Source organism: Artemia franciscana, chromosome 1 (assembly GCF_032884065.1).
Source record: "Artemia franciscana chromosome 1, ASM3288406v1, whole genome shotgun sequence".
NCBI lineage: Eukaryota > Metazoa > Arthropoda > Branchiopoda > Anostraca > Artemiidae > Artemia > Artemia franciscana.
In genome coordinates, this window is record NC_088863.1 from 42,302,082 (window position 1) to 42,322,305 (window position 20,224).

Here is a 20,224-nt window from a genome sequence, read left to right on the forward strand (position 1 = left end):
GGTTACAGTACTGCTCTTAGTCAGCTTTCTCTTTTAAAAAATTCAGATATACAAATATAATGAATATTTACTTAAGACTATCGTCATAAAAAATATCTAGAGTATTGCATTTACATGCTACTCGTATATAGAGAACGCTCTTTTTAGAACAGACTTAGTCAAATTTTCGGCTAAAAAAAATATTTAGCGCGTAATACCAAAAGGTTTTTCATTATTTTATATTAACCCCTATTTTTAGGAATGTCTTTGGGACTGTATAAGGTAAAGACTTAACCAGGAGCTTTGGTACTTAGAACTCGCAGGTAAATGTTGGCAGGGCCGTATCCATGATTTTTTTGTGACGTTTTTACGAGTTGGAAAATCATTTTGGAGGCTCAAACTACCTACCCCCCCCCCTCTGGATACAGCCTAGAACGTCGGCTTATGCTGAATTTTGAGACTGACCTGAGCTCAGCTTTAACTTCAACAAATATTTTATCAATGATATATATTATTGTAGAAAAAATGTCCATTGCTTTAAAGACATATCAATGGATCTAAAAACCAAATGGTTTTAACCCAAATTTTCGTTATTTCAGTGAAGAGAAAAAATAGGTTTTGAGTTGTTTGCTTGAACAATTATTTGTCGGGAGATTTAAGAGGAAAAATTGCGTTGCTTCGCTTGGGTATATAATACACACAATGATGACACCTTAAACGCCCTATCGGTAACTGAACAATTCTCGACCATAATTTGGTCATTGAGACTGGTCTATAATTTTTTAATGGCCATAGACATAGAACCCCAATTTAAAACTGGAAATGAGTCGTTCTGTGCAGCCAATATAGTCTCTTAAATTACCCTAACTGAATACATTCTAGCTTAACAACTTTCTCATGTCCCCAGATCTCTGCTCCGTAATGTAGAATTGGCATTATTTTCGATAAAAAACCCTTTTATGCAATGATATATTCTTTTTTCCCATCATGTTATTTATTGGCAGATTTATCCCAATCAATGGCTCTAGAGGATATTTATCCTTTTTTATTCTTTGACCTAGAAATACAGGGGCATATTTATCCCTATCATACCGGGTCTTATTTAATCATGGTCAGATTTAAGGGAAATAGGAACTTCCTGGAGGGATGTAAAGAGGGAGGCTTGAATAAATTGAGATGGAGGAGGAACGCGCGTAGCTTTCTTGGCCCCAAAGGGCCTTTTTCCTGTGACGTTTTGTTAGTAGTAGTTGTAGTATACCTAGTCTCTCCTACTTCCTTTGCTAAACAGGGTAAAAAAATCCCTGTAAGACACTTCACAAGGGGGGGGGGGGTTACTGTTCAACAATTTAAGAAAAATCCCTTATTCAACATTCTTTCTGAATACAATATTTAGTGATGAGATAATATCAGTTCCAAATCTAATTCCAATCAAATTCCTGCTTATAAGAATATTTATCTTTTCTTCTCGTTGGTATAGCATGAGTAGCTCCATTACCTAATTAGAAAACAAACATTTTCCAAATTTATGTAAAGGCTACATCAAATAACATAAAATAGCTTCGTGAAATTTACGAAAAAAAAATTTACGAAATTTATTAAATTTTGTAAGATTTTAGTTTAGGTGAATGACTGTATTTGGCAACTCTGCGCAGATTTAAGAAGGAATTGAAGATAGAAAAGCAAAACCGTAAAATCGAATATTTGTAAACATTGGACCATCTTTAAATTGGGATACGCCACGCCTAGTAAGTAATAACGAAAAATAAAAATGATTTAGTTTAGCAAAAGTCTCTCCTACCTCCTTTTTCTAAACAGGGTAAAAAAAAATCTCTCTAAGACACTTCCTAGTATATTAGCTTATGTTCTAAATTGATGAGATTTGGTCTTTGATTTTGGGCAACAATTTATGATCTTGTCTTGTTGAAACAAGAAAAACCAAACATCATTAAGGGGTTGTCAAAGCAGCGGTAGGGTTTTTATGTAATACCCAAAGATTGCCAAACATCGGCAATCTTATCTAATTTATGTAATAGGGTTTTAATGTAGTTAACTTGAGTGCTCGAATATGTAAGCAAATTTTTGTGTTTTAAGTGGTCATGTAAGAAAAACTGTGATTTATTTCGTGCGTGTGTTTTTTTTACTATTATTGATAAATATATGTATGCATATAATTTTTTCACTTTTAAGTTTTTATGTTAACCAAAGACCTCATATCAACTAGACTACAAAAGCTGGTGAAATAACATAAATAAAACGCGAAACTAGTGGGAATCCTCCTGGATGGCAAGTACAAGAAAATGTGTAGTACTGTCCCACTTCCGTTCATAGTTTTAAAACATACGATGGTTCTAATAAAGGGGGGGGGGGGGTTGTTGTGACAAGTCGTGTCTTAGCGGCACAAAAAGAGCCAGTCGCGAAAAATCAATGGAAAGGAAAAAAGTATTGTTTCGATGGGAATACTATCATGTCATGGCATAATATGCCCCACGACTCCCATTGTAAGCCACTAGCCAGAAACAGTTTTCACTAGCTTTCTGGGCTTGCTTCCCAATTCTTGTCTTCTTGCGAATAACAGTTTGGCAACCTTCTGCTAGTCATGAACAATGTAAATAGAGTATGACAAGTTAAGCCGGCTTCGCTTTACAGCTCATGAAAAAAGGTCTTCAAGTGTCGCAAGTGCAAGTTGGGTAATAAGGTCTTTATCAAACAGTTCGTGGTAACGAACTGTAGTAAGGAGCGACCCAGCTTAATAGTAAACGAAACTCTAAAAAACAAAATTTTGATACTGATAGATACATCAAAGAATCAGATTTTTATGGTGATTTTAAATATATATGTTTCATCGAATTTAGTCTTAACCATCAAAAGTTACGAGCCTAAGAAAATTTGCCTTATTTAAAAATAGGAGGAAACACCCCCTAAAAGTAATATAGTCTTAATGAAATCACACCATCGCATTCAACGTATCAGCGAACCCTACTGTAGAAGTTTCAAGCTCCTATCTACAAAAATGTGGAATTTCGTATTCTTGCTAGAAGGCCGATCACGAATGCGTGTTTATTTATCCTTTTTTTTTCCAGGGTTGATTATATCGATCAGCTTTGTCAACACTACCATCATAGTCTTCTTGATCGGCCAAAAAGATACGTCTACTTATATTTTTGGAAGAGGCGGGGGGATGGGTGTTCAAGGCTGCTAAATATGAATGTTCGTTAGTTAATTAAAGATAAAATTGCCAAATATTAGAATTTCTAGGGATGTAAAAGCCTTACGTGCACGTATTGAATTTTTTCTAGCGGTCAAAAGCACAGAAAAGTAATTTTTTAAGTAATATATTATCATTTGAGAAGGTCCTTTGAGTCAATCCGGGGGAACTCCTTTTCCCAACCTTTGCGTGCAGGTAGGATATTTTTTTTCACTTTCTAGTGTATTGAAACTTTCCAACTCATGGAACAGTTCATCAGTTGACAGATTAATTATAACGTGTATCATAAAAAAAAGCGAAATTGTACGTGCGTAAACTTAATGTTACATGATTTTTTTGTATAATTTCTAGCTTTTAAATAAATAAGGAAAAGAGAGCAGCAGCCAGAAGCCGACAAATTGGACCAGTAAGAAATAATTAAAACAATTTATTTGAAATTTATGTGACATTTTAGGAAATCTTCGAGAAAAAAAAGTCAAATTGTGATTGTTTGATTTTTTGGTCATATAAAAGTGTTTATACTATGTTTATTTCCTGTGTAAAATAAAACCAAGCTTTTGTATTCCAGGAATTATTTCCCCTTTATTACTTGTGTGGTCCAGGATCTTCTTCAGTTGCTAAGCATGATTCATTTCTATAGGCCAGTGATGATTACTTAACTGTACTTTTTTCAGGGGAAGGGGCATTTTCGTAATGAATTATAGTATCGTGGATTAAAGCAATGTTGTGTTTAATAATATTTTATTGCAACTATCCCAGTTTTAGAGAAGCCCCAATGCATGCTTTGAGGCTATTTTCACTGACTTAGATGTTGACTATTTTTTATGCCTGGGTTTCTTTTTCCTCTATTCGGTTTTGCCCTAAATGTCATATCCCATTAAGTAAAGAAACAAAAGCATTTAGCTTAGTTAAGAGGCGGTTCCAGGATATTTGTAGAAAGAGCAACCAAGACAAGGGGAGGAGACCCCTCTACTTGAATCCACTGTAGAATAGTTAATCATATAGGGCTTCGAATTATGTTGAGCTCCAAAGGATATGAGTAACCTAAAAGTAAAAGCTGGTGCTAGAGCCGACAAAAAAAAAAAAAAAAAAAAAAAAAAAAAAAAAAAAAAAAAAAAAAAAAAAAAAAAAATGCACGCCCATCTTCTAAATTTAATCTGTGAAGTTTCTGTTTGTAAATGGGCTATTTCAACGATTTACCCTACTTGTCCTCACACAAAGACACAAATCATCACACAAAGAGATATATTTTAAAGACTTTTGACCTACAGAAATTCTGGAAACTTGATTTGATAGTACAAGGGTTGAGAGCAGAAAAGGTGGACGGGGGCCCTTGGATCCCCCCTGTCATTTAAATCTGCACTATAACTTAGAATTCGATACCGAATAATCCCTCTGGGATCTTAAAATGTAAGTGCAGTAAGTTCGGTGTTCTAACAAAAAGTAAATTTTCATTTAACAGCTTCTAAAAAAATCGTACTTGGGTGTGGGGCATAACTAATTAGATTTAATGAACCATCCAACAGCAATCCCAAAAACTGTTGGCAATAGCATTTCGCAAAGACCAGATTTGAAATTCGGGTATAAGGCGTCCCATTATGCACGCTTTTACGAGCTTTTTCAAATGTAATAATAATAATCGATTCCACTAATAATAATACCAATATTCCAGGAATTCTTTCCCCTTTATTACTTGTGTGGTCCAGGATCTTCTTCAGTGGCTAAGCATGATTCATTTCTATAGGTCAGTGAAGATTATTTAACTGTACTTTTACAGTTAAGTAACAGTTATTGGATTCCAGTAATACCAATAATAATAATAATGTAAAACTTATCCTTTGGATAAGTTTTTCATATCCAAAGGATATGAGTAACTTAAAAGTAAAAGCTGGTGCTAGAGCCGACAAAAAAAAAAAAAAAAAAAAAAAAAAAAAAAAAAAAAAAAAAAAAAAAAAAATCTAATATTAGGCATTTCTTAGCTTTTTAGAGGAATAATACGGCAAAAATTTGTGTAGTAATAAGTGTGTGATCTCAGGCTCTGAGAAAAACACAATTAGGAAGCTTACAAATATGGCAAGAAACGTCCAAGGTAAATGGTGTTTGTGATTTTTTTTTTGTCGATACTAGTGGAAGTTCACACTCTTAAAAGTTCTGCAATACTTTATTGAACCTTTTAAGTACAATAGTGAAATAAACTGTGTCAACGAAACTTGCCATTGCTTTTTTTTTTTTTTTTCACACCACGCTTTCATAGAAAAATTAATAAAAGCTGTTACAAAAAACCGGTCTCAGAGAGAATAATTTGAATAATCTTAGGTCATTAGCTGTGTTATTTACCACAAGTTTAACATTAACAAAAGCAAATGTTTACATTGATCTAATTTAGTATGTTTGCCATAGCTAGTTGAAAAGGAACGACTTCCAACCTGCCTACTCTTTCAAATAATTCCATTTAAAAAAAAGCAATAAAAATAAACCAATCGTATACAATCTTTATGTCAAGTATTGACTATTTTGTTGCTTTTTTCCCATTTTGATTCATGATAGATCTCAATATGCAAATAAACTGCACACATATTAGTCCCCTGTGTGATGTCCCCCTCTGTGGAGGCATGTAGACAGAGTTAAATCTAAGCGGGTAGAGGCAACCCCCCCCCCACACAAAAAAAGAAGACAGAAGCAACCTGCTCCCCCTCCCCAAAAATTATATATTGTTATATATATAGTGTATAATAGTTATGGTGTATTATGCATTGATTTTTGTCACAGATAAACTGGCCGAAAACAAAAAACATAGTATTGTTAGTCCAATAGTGTGTAAGATAGTTAGTTACATTCAGAGCTCTCCCAAACTTGACTTGGGATCTTTGCCTCCGTGTAAATCCCTGCTGACTATTTTTTACAACTCATTGCCTAGTATAAACGATAATCAAGAAACTACACACTAACTCATAAAATTTAAGTGACTTCAGTTAAATATCAAGGATTTGAACATAGACCAAGGATTAAACAATAAATATCTAGACTAAATTGGTATATTCAGAATCTTACAAAAACAATAGTCATACAGGAAATATGAAATAATAATAAAAATAAAAAATTAATATAAAAAATTATAAAAACATATAAAAAATATGATATAAAAAATATAATAATAAAAAATAATGAAAATAATTAAACATTCTCGATTTGCTGAAATTCCATCTATTGAAGAGGTCTCAAAATACAAAAGTAGGCACAGATGGACGATTTCTGGAGTCATCACCAATTCCAATTATAAGACAATGTTATCAAGTATAAACCAATGCCTATTCAGATATGGTATAATTCCTTCAGTTAAGTGATGAGAGGTGTAGACATCAAATCACTTAACTCCACGGATGAAATGTAGAAAAAAAGTTGTAAAAACGGTAATCTGCATTGCTAGTTTAAAGTAATCACGTATTGAAGCAACGTCAGAGGTTGAGATTTACTTCTGGAATCGTAAATCCACCTGTTTTTAAGTTTCAGGTTGGTCAATATTCCAAAATTCAATCTCCTTTTACAACTTCCTTATTTTCTAAAAAAAAAAAAACTCTAGTATGATAATCAATACACAAGTGTGTTGTAGTGAAAATAAGCAAATTAATATATCCAAATTGCAAATGTAAATTTAATTATGTAATTAAACAAAAATGCAATAAAAAATGGTTGATGCAGAAATACCAGATTCACTGCAAATTCAAATATCTTTGTTGTATTGGGATTGACAAATACAGGGCGTCCCAAAAATCATTAAATCGAAGCAATAAGCTTCAAATTAGTTTTCAACTTGTTTTTCAAGATTAGGACCTATGATTACTACCATGTATCTGTGTTTTCGAGCCCAGAGCTAGGTTCTTTCCAGTAATTCTTGGCAATTTGGCCACTCGTCAACTTCAAGTACCAAGCAGATAACATAAATTAACATTTAGACCTATTAAAGGATTTTTGTTTCATAATATGGATTTTTTTACCTAAGGAAAAAAGGCTAAATTGAGGCACATTGCAGAAAAAGCATAACATTTTAGTTTTTATTTCAAAATTATTGACTCAACCAATAAAGTAATACTATTGCTAAAAACTCATGTGTCTAGTGAAGATGTAAAACCCTATAACAGCAAATTTTGGTTCAAAGCTCTGTTGACTAGCGACCAAGCTTTAACTCAAGAACCAAGCTTTAAACTCAAAAGTGTCGTAGGCTCCAACACAAAGGCTCTGCTAAAAAATTATCACACGATAAATCCTATATATTAAAAACAACGAATTAAGTTAAGACTTCTTAACATCTATTTATTAATTCATGAACTAGCATGAATATCCTGACAAAATATGTGGAAAGAGGAAGATAAAACTCCCAAAGCGATTTCTTTATACACGGACAGGACTAAAATATAAACCAAGCCATCAAATACATGCTAGTCATTAGTGAACTCTAATCTTTTGGCTATAAACTACGAAGGATTTTGTTTCCAATATAAACACAGGTCTTGTTTTCTTTTTTTGCACTCACCCATGACTACAAAAATTACTGCCTCAAATGGCTTCATACTCCAAGACTATGAGTGAAAAAAAAGAAGAAAATATGTTGTCCATCCACCTACCAATACAAGAGCTTTGATGAAACTCTCCCCAAACTTCTTATTTCTTTGGTTTGAAAAAACTTACTGAAATCTAAAAAATACTGGGTGCCTTGTAATTGCACAGTAAATCATGCCTATACACCAGGAGAAAGGAGTCTATCCCTCTATTGCCCCAACCAACAAAAAAGGAATTTCGAAATTTTCCTTATAAAAAGTTGAAACACCTCAGAATAAAAGCCAAAATGGCATTATCTTGTGATTTTGACTCAGGTCCTCTAGTTTCTCTTATAGTCTGGTTCTTTTCAATTCTTTAACTATAAAGTGATGGATAGATCATTGATTAGCTCTTCCCATTATCAGATACTTTACCGTTCAATATTTGCATATGTACATCTATGCCCAGTGGCGTCAATTCGCGGAAATTAGGGAAGGGAAAAGTATATTTCTCAATGGCTAGAAGGGCAATTTTTTTTTCAATTTGTTTAATTGAACATTTCAAGAAAAATCTTTTTTCAGTGAAAAATAATAAGAAAGCCAAATCAAAGTATAAAATCCTCCAGCAGCGGCACCCCCAGCTGTGGTGCGGGGTGTGTAAAAATATTAAAACCGGCATTTTCCAAATTTGACGGGGGATCCTGGGGCCGTATGCCCCCTCAATAGACGCCACTCCATATGCCATGAAGAAAATTGTGGGAATGCCAAAAAACCTATACGCCACCAGTTTTTTTCTGGCATGAAATTAGAGTGAGCAGAATATTGAGAACTTTTAACATAAATTTCAAGGAAATGCAAACTATCCTTCTTAATATCTTGGGTGTTAGCCAGGGATGGTTACAGAATTAACGTCTAAGGGGCACTAATAAAGATTTGACCACCCCATTGACATTTATTAACCCTCCAGCTCTCTAATTAGTGCAATTATTCACCCTCTGGGAGGGCACATGCCCCTAAACCATCCCCTGGATCCAGCCCAGGTGGTTGTAGTCACAACAAATAGGAGGAAAGAGTCGAAATATCTCTCCGTGAGACCTCCCTACCCTCCTAATAAATCTTCTCTTATTGTTTGACTTAGTAAGGCCATGCTCAATATCTTAACTCAACAGGTAAAGAAATCATTGCTAAATTGAGGTTCATATGTTTATCATTGCTAAAATGATAAACATAAATTAGCTTCAAAATATTTTATATATTATTAAATTATTTAAATTATTAAATTATTAAATATTAAAATATTTTAGACGACTATATATGAAGATGAAACAACCTGATTAAGAAGACACTGGGAATTAAACTTAAAATTATATGGAGATTTTCTGTTTATTGCCTTTTGTGAAAGTTCACCATACAATTTTTGTCCATTTCTTTTTCTTGGTTGATGAGGTTTCTTCCTTCAATTTGGTATCTTCATTGTGTTCCATTTTGGCCGCTTTAGAAGGCACTGGTGACTTTTCTGGTTCTCTCTTAATTCTCTTAGTTAATGATATAATTGTACTTTTTTTAGAAACCTCTATATTGCTGTCAGCTTTTCCTGTATTTATATCACTGGATACCTCATTCACTGACTTCACAACTCTCTTCTCAGTTAAAGATACCGAAATACCACTTTGCTTGCTTTTGCGTTTGGTACCTCTACACGTGAGAGGTTTAGCCACTCTTTCAAAGATTTCAACAAGTTCATCTTTTCCTTTATCAATCAGGAGGTCTTTAGAAATACACCTCTGGAAAGGAAAGAAAATACTTACAGTGACAGTAATTAATTATTTTGAAATTATTTCTAGCAATAACTAAGTTAAAGCCACAAAATAAGAATGGTAGTTTTTGTGTAACTATTGGGGGAAGTTACTTCGGACTAAAAATAGCCTAGGAACTATCCGCCAAAAAAATTCACTGAGTAACTCCAGCACCAGTTAGTGATGTGACTTAAAATGTATCAGAGAAAATTGGAAACAGATACTAGCATATTGTAAATTCTGTAAAAATCAATTTAGGAAACTCTAGTCAAACTCATATTTTGGGACAAAATTTATGATTTCTTTGCATATTTATTCATAAAAACCTTCTATTTGAATTTAATTCAAAGTTTCGAACTTGCAACAGAATTACAGTTCATTTAATCCTACTTGATTGACTCCAAATATTACATAGAAGGTCAAATCATATGACAATGCATTCTTATGCAAAAAAGAAAAAAAAACGAAAAACTTCAAAATCTTGCTGAAGGGCATATTTGATAATTATTGTCTTGAAACATCTTGCTTCCTTTTTTTCAGTTACTTATGAGTTTTTGATGACAATAATGCATAAAGTTTCAGTTATTTTTTTATTTTGAACTCATTGGAAGAAATTCTGTATTTAGTGGTTAAATTGCAAGTTGAATTTCATTGATTCTCTTTCCTAGCTCTATATTTAATGAGATAAAACCAATTCAAAAATGTCGTGCATGAGGGGTGGGGGGTGGGGATGGTCTACCCTCACCCAAGTGAGTTTTATTTGGTTTTAGCCCTTCCCTGACAACAACTGGTACTGAGATGACTCATAGACATGAATATTTGCTTGCACTCGCTTGCTTGAAGTATGTGTGTGTGCTGTGTATTGTATTACTTATGCTTTTGCTTATTGTATTATTACAGGTTTGTGACCTGGGTTTTTGTAAAGTAAATGCTTAAAAAGGGACTTCTCTACATGGTGTTAGAGTAGGAGATGGATACAACTGTTCCATATCCTGAGCTGAACTGGAAATCAGAAAACCTAAAAAAAAAGGCTTGGACCAGATTCAAGAACCATGCCAATCTGATGTTTGATGGACCCTTGAGTAGAAAAAGCGAGAAAATAAATTGTGCATAACTACTAATTTGGCTCTATCCTTGGCTTCTGTGCAAGTTTTGAGACTTGACATTGATGTACTGGGACACTAGACACAGCAGTACTGATGACATACTCATCAATTTTTCCGGCCTGTTTGAGATGGTTCAAAAACTGGAAGGTGAATTTAATATACTACTCAAGGAATGTGCACAACCATCCATTCCAGCCCATAAGACGAATTCCCTGACTCTTCAGTCCAAGGAAAAACTAGACGTATGAAGAGCCTAGAAGTCATTGAGAATCTGACCCAATCAACTGATTAGATAAACTCAACTGTAGTTGCCAAGAAACCAGATGGAACCTTGAGAGTAACAAAATTATAAAGAGACCCTACCATCCTATGCAAACTTTTGAGGAAGCTATCCAAAAGTATGAGGGTGCTAAGTACTCCTCTAACCTAGATGGCCAGACAAGCTATTGGAGCTTATATCTTGATGAACATTCCAAACTGACAATGATCTCAACTTCATGTGGGTAAATTCAGATATTACAAATTCCCATGTATACTATTCGGATTTAAGTCTGCATAAGATACGTTTCGATGCCACTTGGAAGAGGCCTTCAGCAACCTCAAGAGATTCTCAGTAATTTCAATCGTATGATCACTTCTGGTGTTTCTGAAGAGAATCATGTGAAGAACCTTCAAAAAACCCTTTTAAGAACTAGAGAGAGAAGAGAGTGAAGCTTAGCAAAGATAAGTGTATTGTCAAATTGATTATGATACCTTGCTTCGGGGAAATTTTTTTCCAAAAAGGGAATCCATCTAGACTCTATGAAAGTACAAGCAATAAAAGATATGTCATTATCTAATCAAAGGAAGAATTATAAACAGCCCTTGGAATGTCAAACTACCTCTCACAATTTATCCAAAACCTCTCAAGCTTTCATGAGCCTCTTAGGACCTTAGCTAAGTAGAGATTCAAATGGACAGATGAACACAAAGACACCTTCATAAAAATTAAAGCATAAATCATAAAGACAATTCTTCTGCCTGATCCTGCAAATAGTTTGGTATAGATCCAAGTTGATGCTTCCAAACCAAGACTTGGTACTATCCTACTTCAAGAGAATAGAGTTCTTGCATTTGTATCAAAATTGCTCAATGGAAAAGAGAAGAGATATTTACAAATTTAAAAGAAGTTATATGCAATTGTCTTTGGCTGTCACCATTTTCACCAAAATCTCTGTGGCCGCCCCTTCCAAGTCATCAGTGACCATAAGTTACTGGAGACAATCCTCAATAGGCTAATCAGTAAGTCGCCCCCAAGACTTCAAAGGATGCTATTACATCCATAAACCTATATCTAAAATATTTACCTGGCACTGAAATACCAATCCCAGATAATCTCACCAACTCCCTTTAGAACAAAAAAACCATTGCTCCACAGAGAAACTGAGTACTATGTACACCCAATGAAACTACGACCAATCACCCAAGAAAAACCATCTGAACTGAACCAAGAAGCACTCAAAAGATCCAAATCTGAGGGTTCCATGGAAAATGAAAGAAGAAAGTTTGCATGAGAATAAAATGTATTGTTTCATCTTTGATAGCCAAATTCTGCACAGTGGAAAGTAACCCTAGTGTTGCCAATGGCATCATTGTGAAAGATATCTTGTCATCCCATATAGCCAGAAAACCACAATATTGAAAAAATACCTGATTCACACCTTGGTATAGAGAAGACAAAAAGCAGAGTCAGATTGGTCCTCTTCTGGTGGAAGAAGTATAGAATTAGAGCTCAAAGAGTTAACAGCTAAATAAGTTTCCAATTCAAATGGATAAAACACTTGCTTAAATCTTGAAAGCTTGCATAACCAACTAGTTTAACTGCTATTGTGTATAAGTGAATTGTTATAGCTGTGACGTCAGAATCTTGAAATTAGAGAATTTTTGCAAGCAGGAGATGCAGGCAAAAAGTGTTAGCTAAATTTTTCCTGACAAATCTGGAGGAGCTGTTTGAAATTGGGGGGCCTTAGTAATACGAAAAAAAGCCCTCTTGCAAGTGAGTTTTCGTCTCATGCATTAAAAATTACTTAGCGTGCGGTAGATTGCAAAATTATTGCTTTAAAAACATGGTGATTGACACTATAACACTTGACCGAGCTGTCTGCAAAAATAGAGGCAAAATTCCAGTCAGTTATAATCTGTAATCAATCACTTTCAAACTAAGTCCGTCGTCTGACTAGCGAGATCCAGTCGCTATGCACTCAATTCTCTCAAAAAGACGAGAAAATTGCTGAGCCTGAGATTAAATTGGGTGTGCAAAGCCTAGGACTGGGCCGAGTGAATCTGAGGCTTCTACAGCTGGAAGTTAAAGATCGTTGACATAACCTTGTAGTACAGGATCTGGAAGAAGAACAGCCAGGAGAGACTCTCGGAAAGAAAGCGAAAGATCTAATTGAAAATAACTTTCGGTATTGGAGAATATTGTCCTTTCTCGGTCATACAGGGTGACCTCAAACCCGACAGTGTTTCTAGGGGTCCTTCGTCTGCTAGAAAACAAGCTCCTCCAGTTATAATGTCGTTTGCGTCAGAGCGTGATATACAGACCATTTCAAAATCTGTCAGCAAACTGAAATATTTAGGCGTGAGAATAAGTACTTTTAAAGAAAATGAAAACAATCAACGACTCAAAAACTTATAAGTTCGTTTGTCTGTGACAGAATGGGGCTGAATTAAGGCTCCAGGCAAAGAATAACGAGCGTGATGCTTGGGTCAGTATCGATAATGAGTGATGTATAGTATGCTTGATAAGTTAGTTTCAGTAAGTTGATATGAATATGTGTGGTTACATCCCATTTGTTAATTGCCACGGCAATTGAGTGAAGATGCAGAATGCATCTTCATCTGTCCGTCATAAAGTGGGTGCAGTGGTTGAATATTCTAAAATTCCAGGATTGGGAAGTGTTTGCTGTCCTTGCGAATTTCCTTTTATCAATTTACTACTATTTCTTTTGTGCCTGACTTCTATGTTTTTTTCTTCCTCATTTTTTGCATTACTCACGGTTCAGTTTTTGGGGTATATTTTCTTATTTTTTAGGAGCACAGTATGATAGTGATAACGAGCCTTTGATGATATATCTATCATATCAACTATCTTTTTCACTCACTACTCCAGACACCCACCCAGGATATTTGGTAAGTTGATTTTAATTAAAAGTAATTCAACTCGCCGGCAGGGGATCGAGAGGTTTGATTCTCTTCAGAATAGCATGCTTAATGAATCTTAACAAAAAAAATTTGTAATTCGTGTTCTGAAACAGAATACCTAGATTTGGAAGTAATTAAGTCCCAAGTAACAAATACATTTTCCCCAATGATTTGTCTAGTACACATTATTTTCCGGGTGATTATCGGCTGGCGTTCCTGCACAGCCATGGTCTCATTGGTAAATTGGAACTTTTTTTCTTTTATTTCGTCTAGTGAATTGGACGTATTTGGTTTGTGTGAAAGATTTTTAAATCCTATAACTGAAATGTTACTTAATCTTCCTGGTTATAACTTAATGTGTAAGAACTGCCAGAATAATAAGCAAGGAGGACTTGGAATTTTTGTCAAGTCATCAACAACTGTTGAAATTATTAGTGATGTGGAACATTTGAACATGGAGATGCTGTTTGAAATATTAGCAGTAGAAATTGAAGTTAACAATGAGCCAATAGTTTGTTGTGTATGCTATCGTCCTCCAAGTGGAAGCATGAAAAGATATACTAAATTTTACAGGAATGTCCTGATATATGGTCACGTAAATACTGTAGGTCTATCATTATGGGTGACTTCAATGTTGATATATGTTTACTTTGCAACTGTAGCATGAGTAATTTACACACTTATGACGTAGCATCAGAAATGCTGTCTACATTTATAGCTGCAAGATGTCTCCCTGCATGTTGTATACTGACTGGAGTTACCAAAACTTCCTACTCTCTTATTGACAATTCATGTACAAATATTCAAATTCGAACATGTAAGGTCATTGTAGAAAACACATCAGATCATTTTATGGTGGTGTGTGATCTAATTATTGGCGTTATGCCAACTGTTACCAGGCAGCAGCAAACAGAAAGAGTTATGGATACCACTAAACTAAAGGAGTAACTGAGGGATGCTGATTTTTCATCCTGTTATAAGTCCAAACACCTGGATGACGCTGCAAGGAGGTTTACAGAAAACTTTAGAAATGCATTTGATCAGGCTTGCCCTTACTGTTGTATAGCAAACAGAAGACTTAAACAGCCTGCTAAACCTTAGATTACATCAAGTATACTCAAGTCTACAAATGTAACAAATAAGCTGTATCAGAAATACTTATTAATTTTGACTGAAGAAGATAAGCAAAATTTCAACGATTACAAAAATCCATTAATAAACTTAATTCAGGCATCAAAGCAGAGTTATTACAAACTAGCATTCATGGAGGCGGAAGGGTCACCAACAAAGACATGGAAACTAATTAATGATTGTCTAAATCAGATGAAACAAAATGAATTCCCCAAAGAAATGACAGCAACAGATGGGGCAACTGTGAAAGGGAAAAAAGAAGTAATTACACTACTTAACTGCTACTTTGCTACTATCTGTGAAATGACTCTACGCCAACAGCTGTATTGCAGTCAGCTGAGGATACTGAATTCAAGAAGTATTTACCTCCATTGGATGACCTATCAATATTTCTTTCTCCTGTATTGGTTTAATAATTGTTGGTAATTTCTAGGCTTTTGAAAACGGAAAGTCAGAAGGGCTGGATGGATCTAGTACAAATTTACTGAGGATGACTATCCCAGAAAATGCAGAGTGCTTAGCTCATATTATTAAGCTTTGTTTTAAGCACAGAAAATTCCCTGATTGCTTTAAAGTCACTAGAATAGTTGCATTATATAAAGGAGGTGATTCAAAAGATCCAAATAATTATCACTCAGTTTCAATTTATCAGCTTTTTTTGAACTTATTGAATGTTGTTTGTATAATTGTCTGGTTTCGTTTCTAGGGAAGATTAATTTCTTTCTCAAGTCACAATTTGGTTTCAGGAGACCATTCTACCCAACATGCGGTTTTAGTTGTTTCCCAGTTTATTCATAACGTTTTAGATAAGGGTGATATTCCAACAGCCATGTTTTTTTTTACATAAAAAAAGCATTCAACTCAAGTTCTCATATTATTTTGGAACATAAACTGCATCATTATGGGGTAAGAGGACCAGTCTGCTCTTTAATTATGTCATAGTTACATTAGCGGCACAATTGGTTGACAATAGTTGATTTATATCAATGACTTGAGTGAGTTGTCAAAGGATCTCGGACTTACACTGTTGTTTGCTGATGATACAAGGTGTTGTGTCTCTGGATCCAATGATCTGATACTTTGGCAAACTATATGTCAGTCAATTGATAGAAGTTAGAGTTACCTATTGTTTTGTATTTTATTTTTGAGGGTAATTTGAAATAGAAAATTAAATATTTTGGTTTAAATATATATATATATCTGGAATATTAGTAGAGGTACAATTAATCAAATTTGTGTGTTGAGTGTTTTTTATTCCCAATTCTGTCAAGTTTTCTGTCTGTTGGGAATTTAATATGTTGTGTAAATATGGTATTAATAATAAAACCTTGATGAGCCAGACAATAGAAGATTTCATCAAGAAATGTCATGCATGCCGCACTTATTCCAGACCAAATGCAAGTGAACCTTTGCTCCATCATGATATTCCAAGTTATCCTTGGGAATATGTTAGCATAGATCTTTTTCCAAATATGTGGAAGACAAAATCTTACTTCTAAAGATTTGGGATACCTGTGACAATTATATATGATAATGGGCCACAATTCACTTCAAAAACGTTCAAGGATTTTGTGAGGCAGTGAGGAATACAACACAAGACCTTTAGTCCAAACCATTCCCAGTACGATGGCCTAGCTATCTCTGCTCAAATACCAGCATACACCAATTGATGGTCTAGTATCCCCAGCATAACTACTGAGGAGTGTAAACTTAAAAATCTTTAATGCCCTACACTACTGAGCACTTGTCTCCAAAGGTTGTATCTATGCAGAAATTTCCTTAAAAGATAAAGAAAGACCACCTACAAGAAACACTACAACAACAAACACTACAAAAGCCTTAGTCCATTTCAGACAGGCCAAAAAGGTTACAGTACAAATATTAGACTTGGCAACAGTCCTTTTGAAAAGCCAATGTACCACAATTGTCTCTAGTGCAGACAAAAGCAAATAGTGTACTGTGAGAATAGAAAGCATTTTAAAGCCATGCCTGTGGATAATATGACTCTGGTTCAGACACCAGCAATGTTTTGGTATTCAGTTCATGGTCTCAATCATAAGACTTGCCCCAAATAGAGAACACACAATACTGCAAAATCTGAAAGACTAAACCACCATCTACCATGACCCAGGAAAGTACTGCAGCTCTTGTGTCTCCAGAGATGGAAGTTGACAATCATCCTGGAAGTGCTATTGCCACAAAAAGTGGCTTATAAGTAAAGCCATCATCAAAACTAAAGCTATAACAAACAAGCTATTTCAAAAAGGAAAGGAGAATGTTATATTCATCGACATGAATATTTGCTAGGATTATGTATGTAAGCTGTATTTTGTATTGGCTACGCTTTTGCTTGCATTATTTTAGGTCTGTGCTCACCTTAACTTAACCTCTGTACACCTTAGCTTAAGATTTAAAACAGGACTTTTTCTTATTCTTCAAAATTTAGCAATGTAGATTAAGGAACTCTTAACTTCTCAACATTGACGTCCAGTTTTGTTTTTGTGTAGTGAGTACTAGCTATTCCAAGCACTGGAGAAGGGGGAGTTCCAACACTTATATAGGCCTAAGGTGAACACACTAATCAATGTCTTATTTTGTTCTATCAAAATATAGCATTTGTTTCACTTGTACACTCAATTTAAAACCCTAAAATGATACCTAATTCTGTACTTTTTTTCAGCTTGACATAAGTCAAGAGAAGTGGTTAAAACAATGTTAAAATGGTTAAAATAATGATTATCATATTTGGAAAGAGTAATATTTTTACCTTGCCCCTATGTTAGTAATGAAAACATTTCCAAATTTGTATTTTGAAGCTATTGAACTCTGTGGATGAAAAATCTTAGGACTGGATCTAAAACTCAAAGATCTTTCCATGTACCCCACTGCCCCAACAATGGCTTAGTTCTGTTGCACTTGCATCTCAGTTACTTCCCCAGCTGAAATGTGCTTGGATGGCAGCACTTCAGAGTTGGTTTGTGTTTCTTCTCATAGAGCTGATAGAGACTGAAACCAGTTGTAGAGTAATATTGTAGAGGCACCATTATTCCAGAACTTTAAGAACCATCTAGAAAATTTTATGTTTTGCAAGCATTAATACCAAATTTAAGAAAAGGCACAATATGATTAACCGGGTCTAACATATATTATACTGAGTTCCTGTCTTCTTTTTTTTTATTGCACTATGTGTGATCCTGAGGCTTTATTTTTGCTGTCACTATTATTTTTGATATGTGTTTATGGTATTTAAATATGTCTATATTTTTTCTTGTTGTTGTCACAACTTTAAACACTTTGTCACAACTTTCTTGTGCTATAGCCCAGGTCTACTTTAAGGCACAAATACATTTTCTAAATTTTGAAGAAAAAATTGGTATGGCTTAAAAGTCTACTCAAATAACAGGAATTGTATTTTCAGAACTAAAGCCAGAGAAAAAGAAACTGATAACTAAAAATTAAGGTAAAATGTTGTTTTGTCAAAATTTCAATAGGTATACACTCTGGGAAACAGGTACTTCAAAATACCTTCCAGGACACACTTTAGTCTGTAGATCCATCTGCAAGAGTTTCATTTGGTAAATGTTTAGTTTTCTTCTAAGTGCCCTAAAGTGCATATTACTGCATATAGCAAGATCCTGATGATTGCATATTGTTCCTTGGTCATTCTCCTCCTCCATTGGGCAAACTAAAAATGTGTAAAGTGGGCTTGCTTACAGGTAAAACTACCTATAGAGCAAAGCACATTAGTCCATGAGCCCTGGGGACAGCAGGGTAAGGTCTCTACTCTATATTTATTCTACAAAGAGTGATAAAGTTAAAGAAAAAACCTCAAGCAAGGTTTATTAAATAAATATAGAATTCAGACCTTGCCCCACTGCCCACAGGGCTTGTGGACTAATACACTTCACTCTATAGGTAATGTTACCTGTAAGCAAGCCCACTTTATACATTTTTAGTTTGCCCCATGGAGAAGGAGGGTTAGCCAGAAATGGATGTGCTTCTAAAATTAGCATTTCTAAGTGCTCTATGCTTCACAGCATAGTTTCCAGTTTAGAGCACTTGGAACAAAACTAAACATTTACCTGTCATTTTCCTAACCCCCCTTCCAAGATAGCAAAAAGTAGCTAAACTAGAATTTTATTGGAGCAGGGCTTGGATGCAACTATGATAGCAGCTACAGTAAAATTCTAGTTAATCAACTTCTTGCTATCTCAGAAAGGGTTTAGATTATGAAAATGAAACTTTCAGAGATGGTTCTATAGGCTAAAGTATGTCCTGGGAAGGTATTTTAAAGTAACCACCTCTACTTCTTCTCCTTCTAGAGGACCCTGAAATTTGCCTACATGACAGGTCTATACCTATTGAAATTTGGCAAAACAACATTTACCTTAATTTTCAGTTACTAACTGCTTTTTCTCTGCCTTTAGTTCTGAAAATGCAATTCCTGTTATTTGAGTAGAATTTTGAGCCATATCAGTTTTTTTCAATTTAGGAAATATATTTGCATATCTTTAAAACTGTATAACCTAAAATGGAATTGAGCAAAATTATGAAGCTGAAAACAATGTTGTTGTGCTTTAATTAAGTAGAAGATCTATTTTGTAAGGTTTCACTATTATAACACATATTTTTAAAGGTCAGGGTCCTCTACAGGGAAAAGGAGTGGTGGAAGTTGCTTCAAAATACCTTCCTGGGACATACTTTAGTCTGTAGATTCATCCCTGAAAGTTTAATTTTCCCAGCCTAAACCCTTTCCGAGATAGCAAGAAGTCAATTAACTTGAATTTTACCGCAGCTATTATTAATTTGGAAAGGAGGCTGAATAATGATACAGCTTCCAGCCCAGGGGCTAACAGCCCCACCTGGAAATCTTTTCATAGCCCACCTTTTCAATTTACTTTATTTTTAACGTTAGTCTAGGACAACAAATATATACCTCTATTAATATTTCAATTATCTGTTCCCTTGACAGTAATGAAGGTTGCAAAAAGCTGAAGATAGATTTGGAATCCATCCTTCACAAATTAAAGCACATGGGAAGATATTGAAAATTACTGGACGGTAAGGTACTTCCACATGGTTGCGTATTAACTAATGGTCCAGATGGTGAAAATGAGCCAGAAAAGATTGATTCTGGCAAAAAAAAGTAAAGTAGAAATCAGGGTGACAGAAAAGCTGAAAAGTGAAAATATTGGAAAAAAGATCTGAATACTGAATTCTAGATAAGAAATATTGAGTCTGAATAGAAATATTGGAATCTGAGGCTATATGGGATTAGCTTTTAAATCG

The 20,224-nt window shown here is 34.6% G+C and overlaps 2 protein-coding genes across 3 annotated transcripts in view; one reads left to right on the forward strand and one right to left on the reverse strand.

Annotated features, from left to right (window-relative positions):
- Nucleotides 1-3,746, forward strand: part of LOC136029897 (ankyrin-3-like) — a 51,425-nt gene extending 47,679 nt beyond the window's left edge. The window contains exon 10 of the mRNA XM_065708390.1: nt 1-3,746. This exon is cut by the window's left edge and continues 1,114 nt beyond it. The gene's annotated coding sequence lies outside the window, so the exon portion shown is untranslated.
- Nucleotides 3,747-6,205: 2,459 nt separating this feature from the next.
- Nucleotides 6,206-20,011, reverse strand: LOC136029902 (uncharacterized). 2 transcript variants are annotated; one of them, XM_065708413.1, is made up of 3 exons: nt 19,872-20,011; nt 9,110-9,503; nt 6,206-6,743 (listed from the first exon to the last, which is right to left on the reverse strand). In XM_065708413.1, exons 1-2 carry the CDS (start codon nt 19,947-19,949, stop codon nt 9,123-9,125), a joined length of 459 nt encoding a protein of 152 aa, XP_065564485.1. In that variant the 5' UTR covers nt 19,950-20,011; the 3' UTR covers nt 6,206-6,743; nt 9,110-9,122. The 2 variants fall into 2 exon arrangements, with proteins under 2 accessions (XP_065564485.1, XP_065564476.1); XM_065708404.1 differs by lacking the exon at nt 6,206-6,743 and having other exon boundaries at nt 7,218-9,503.
- Between the last annotated feature and the right edge of the window lie 213 nt (nt 20,012-20,224).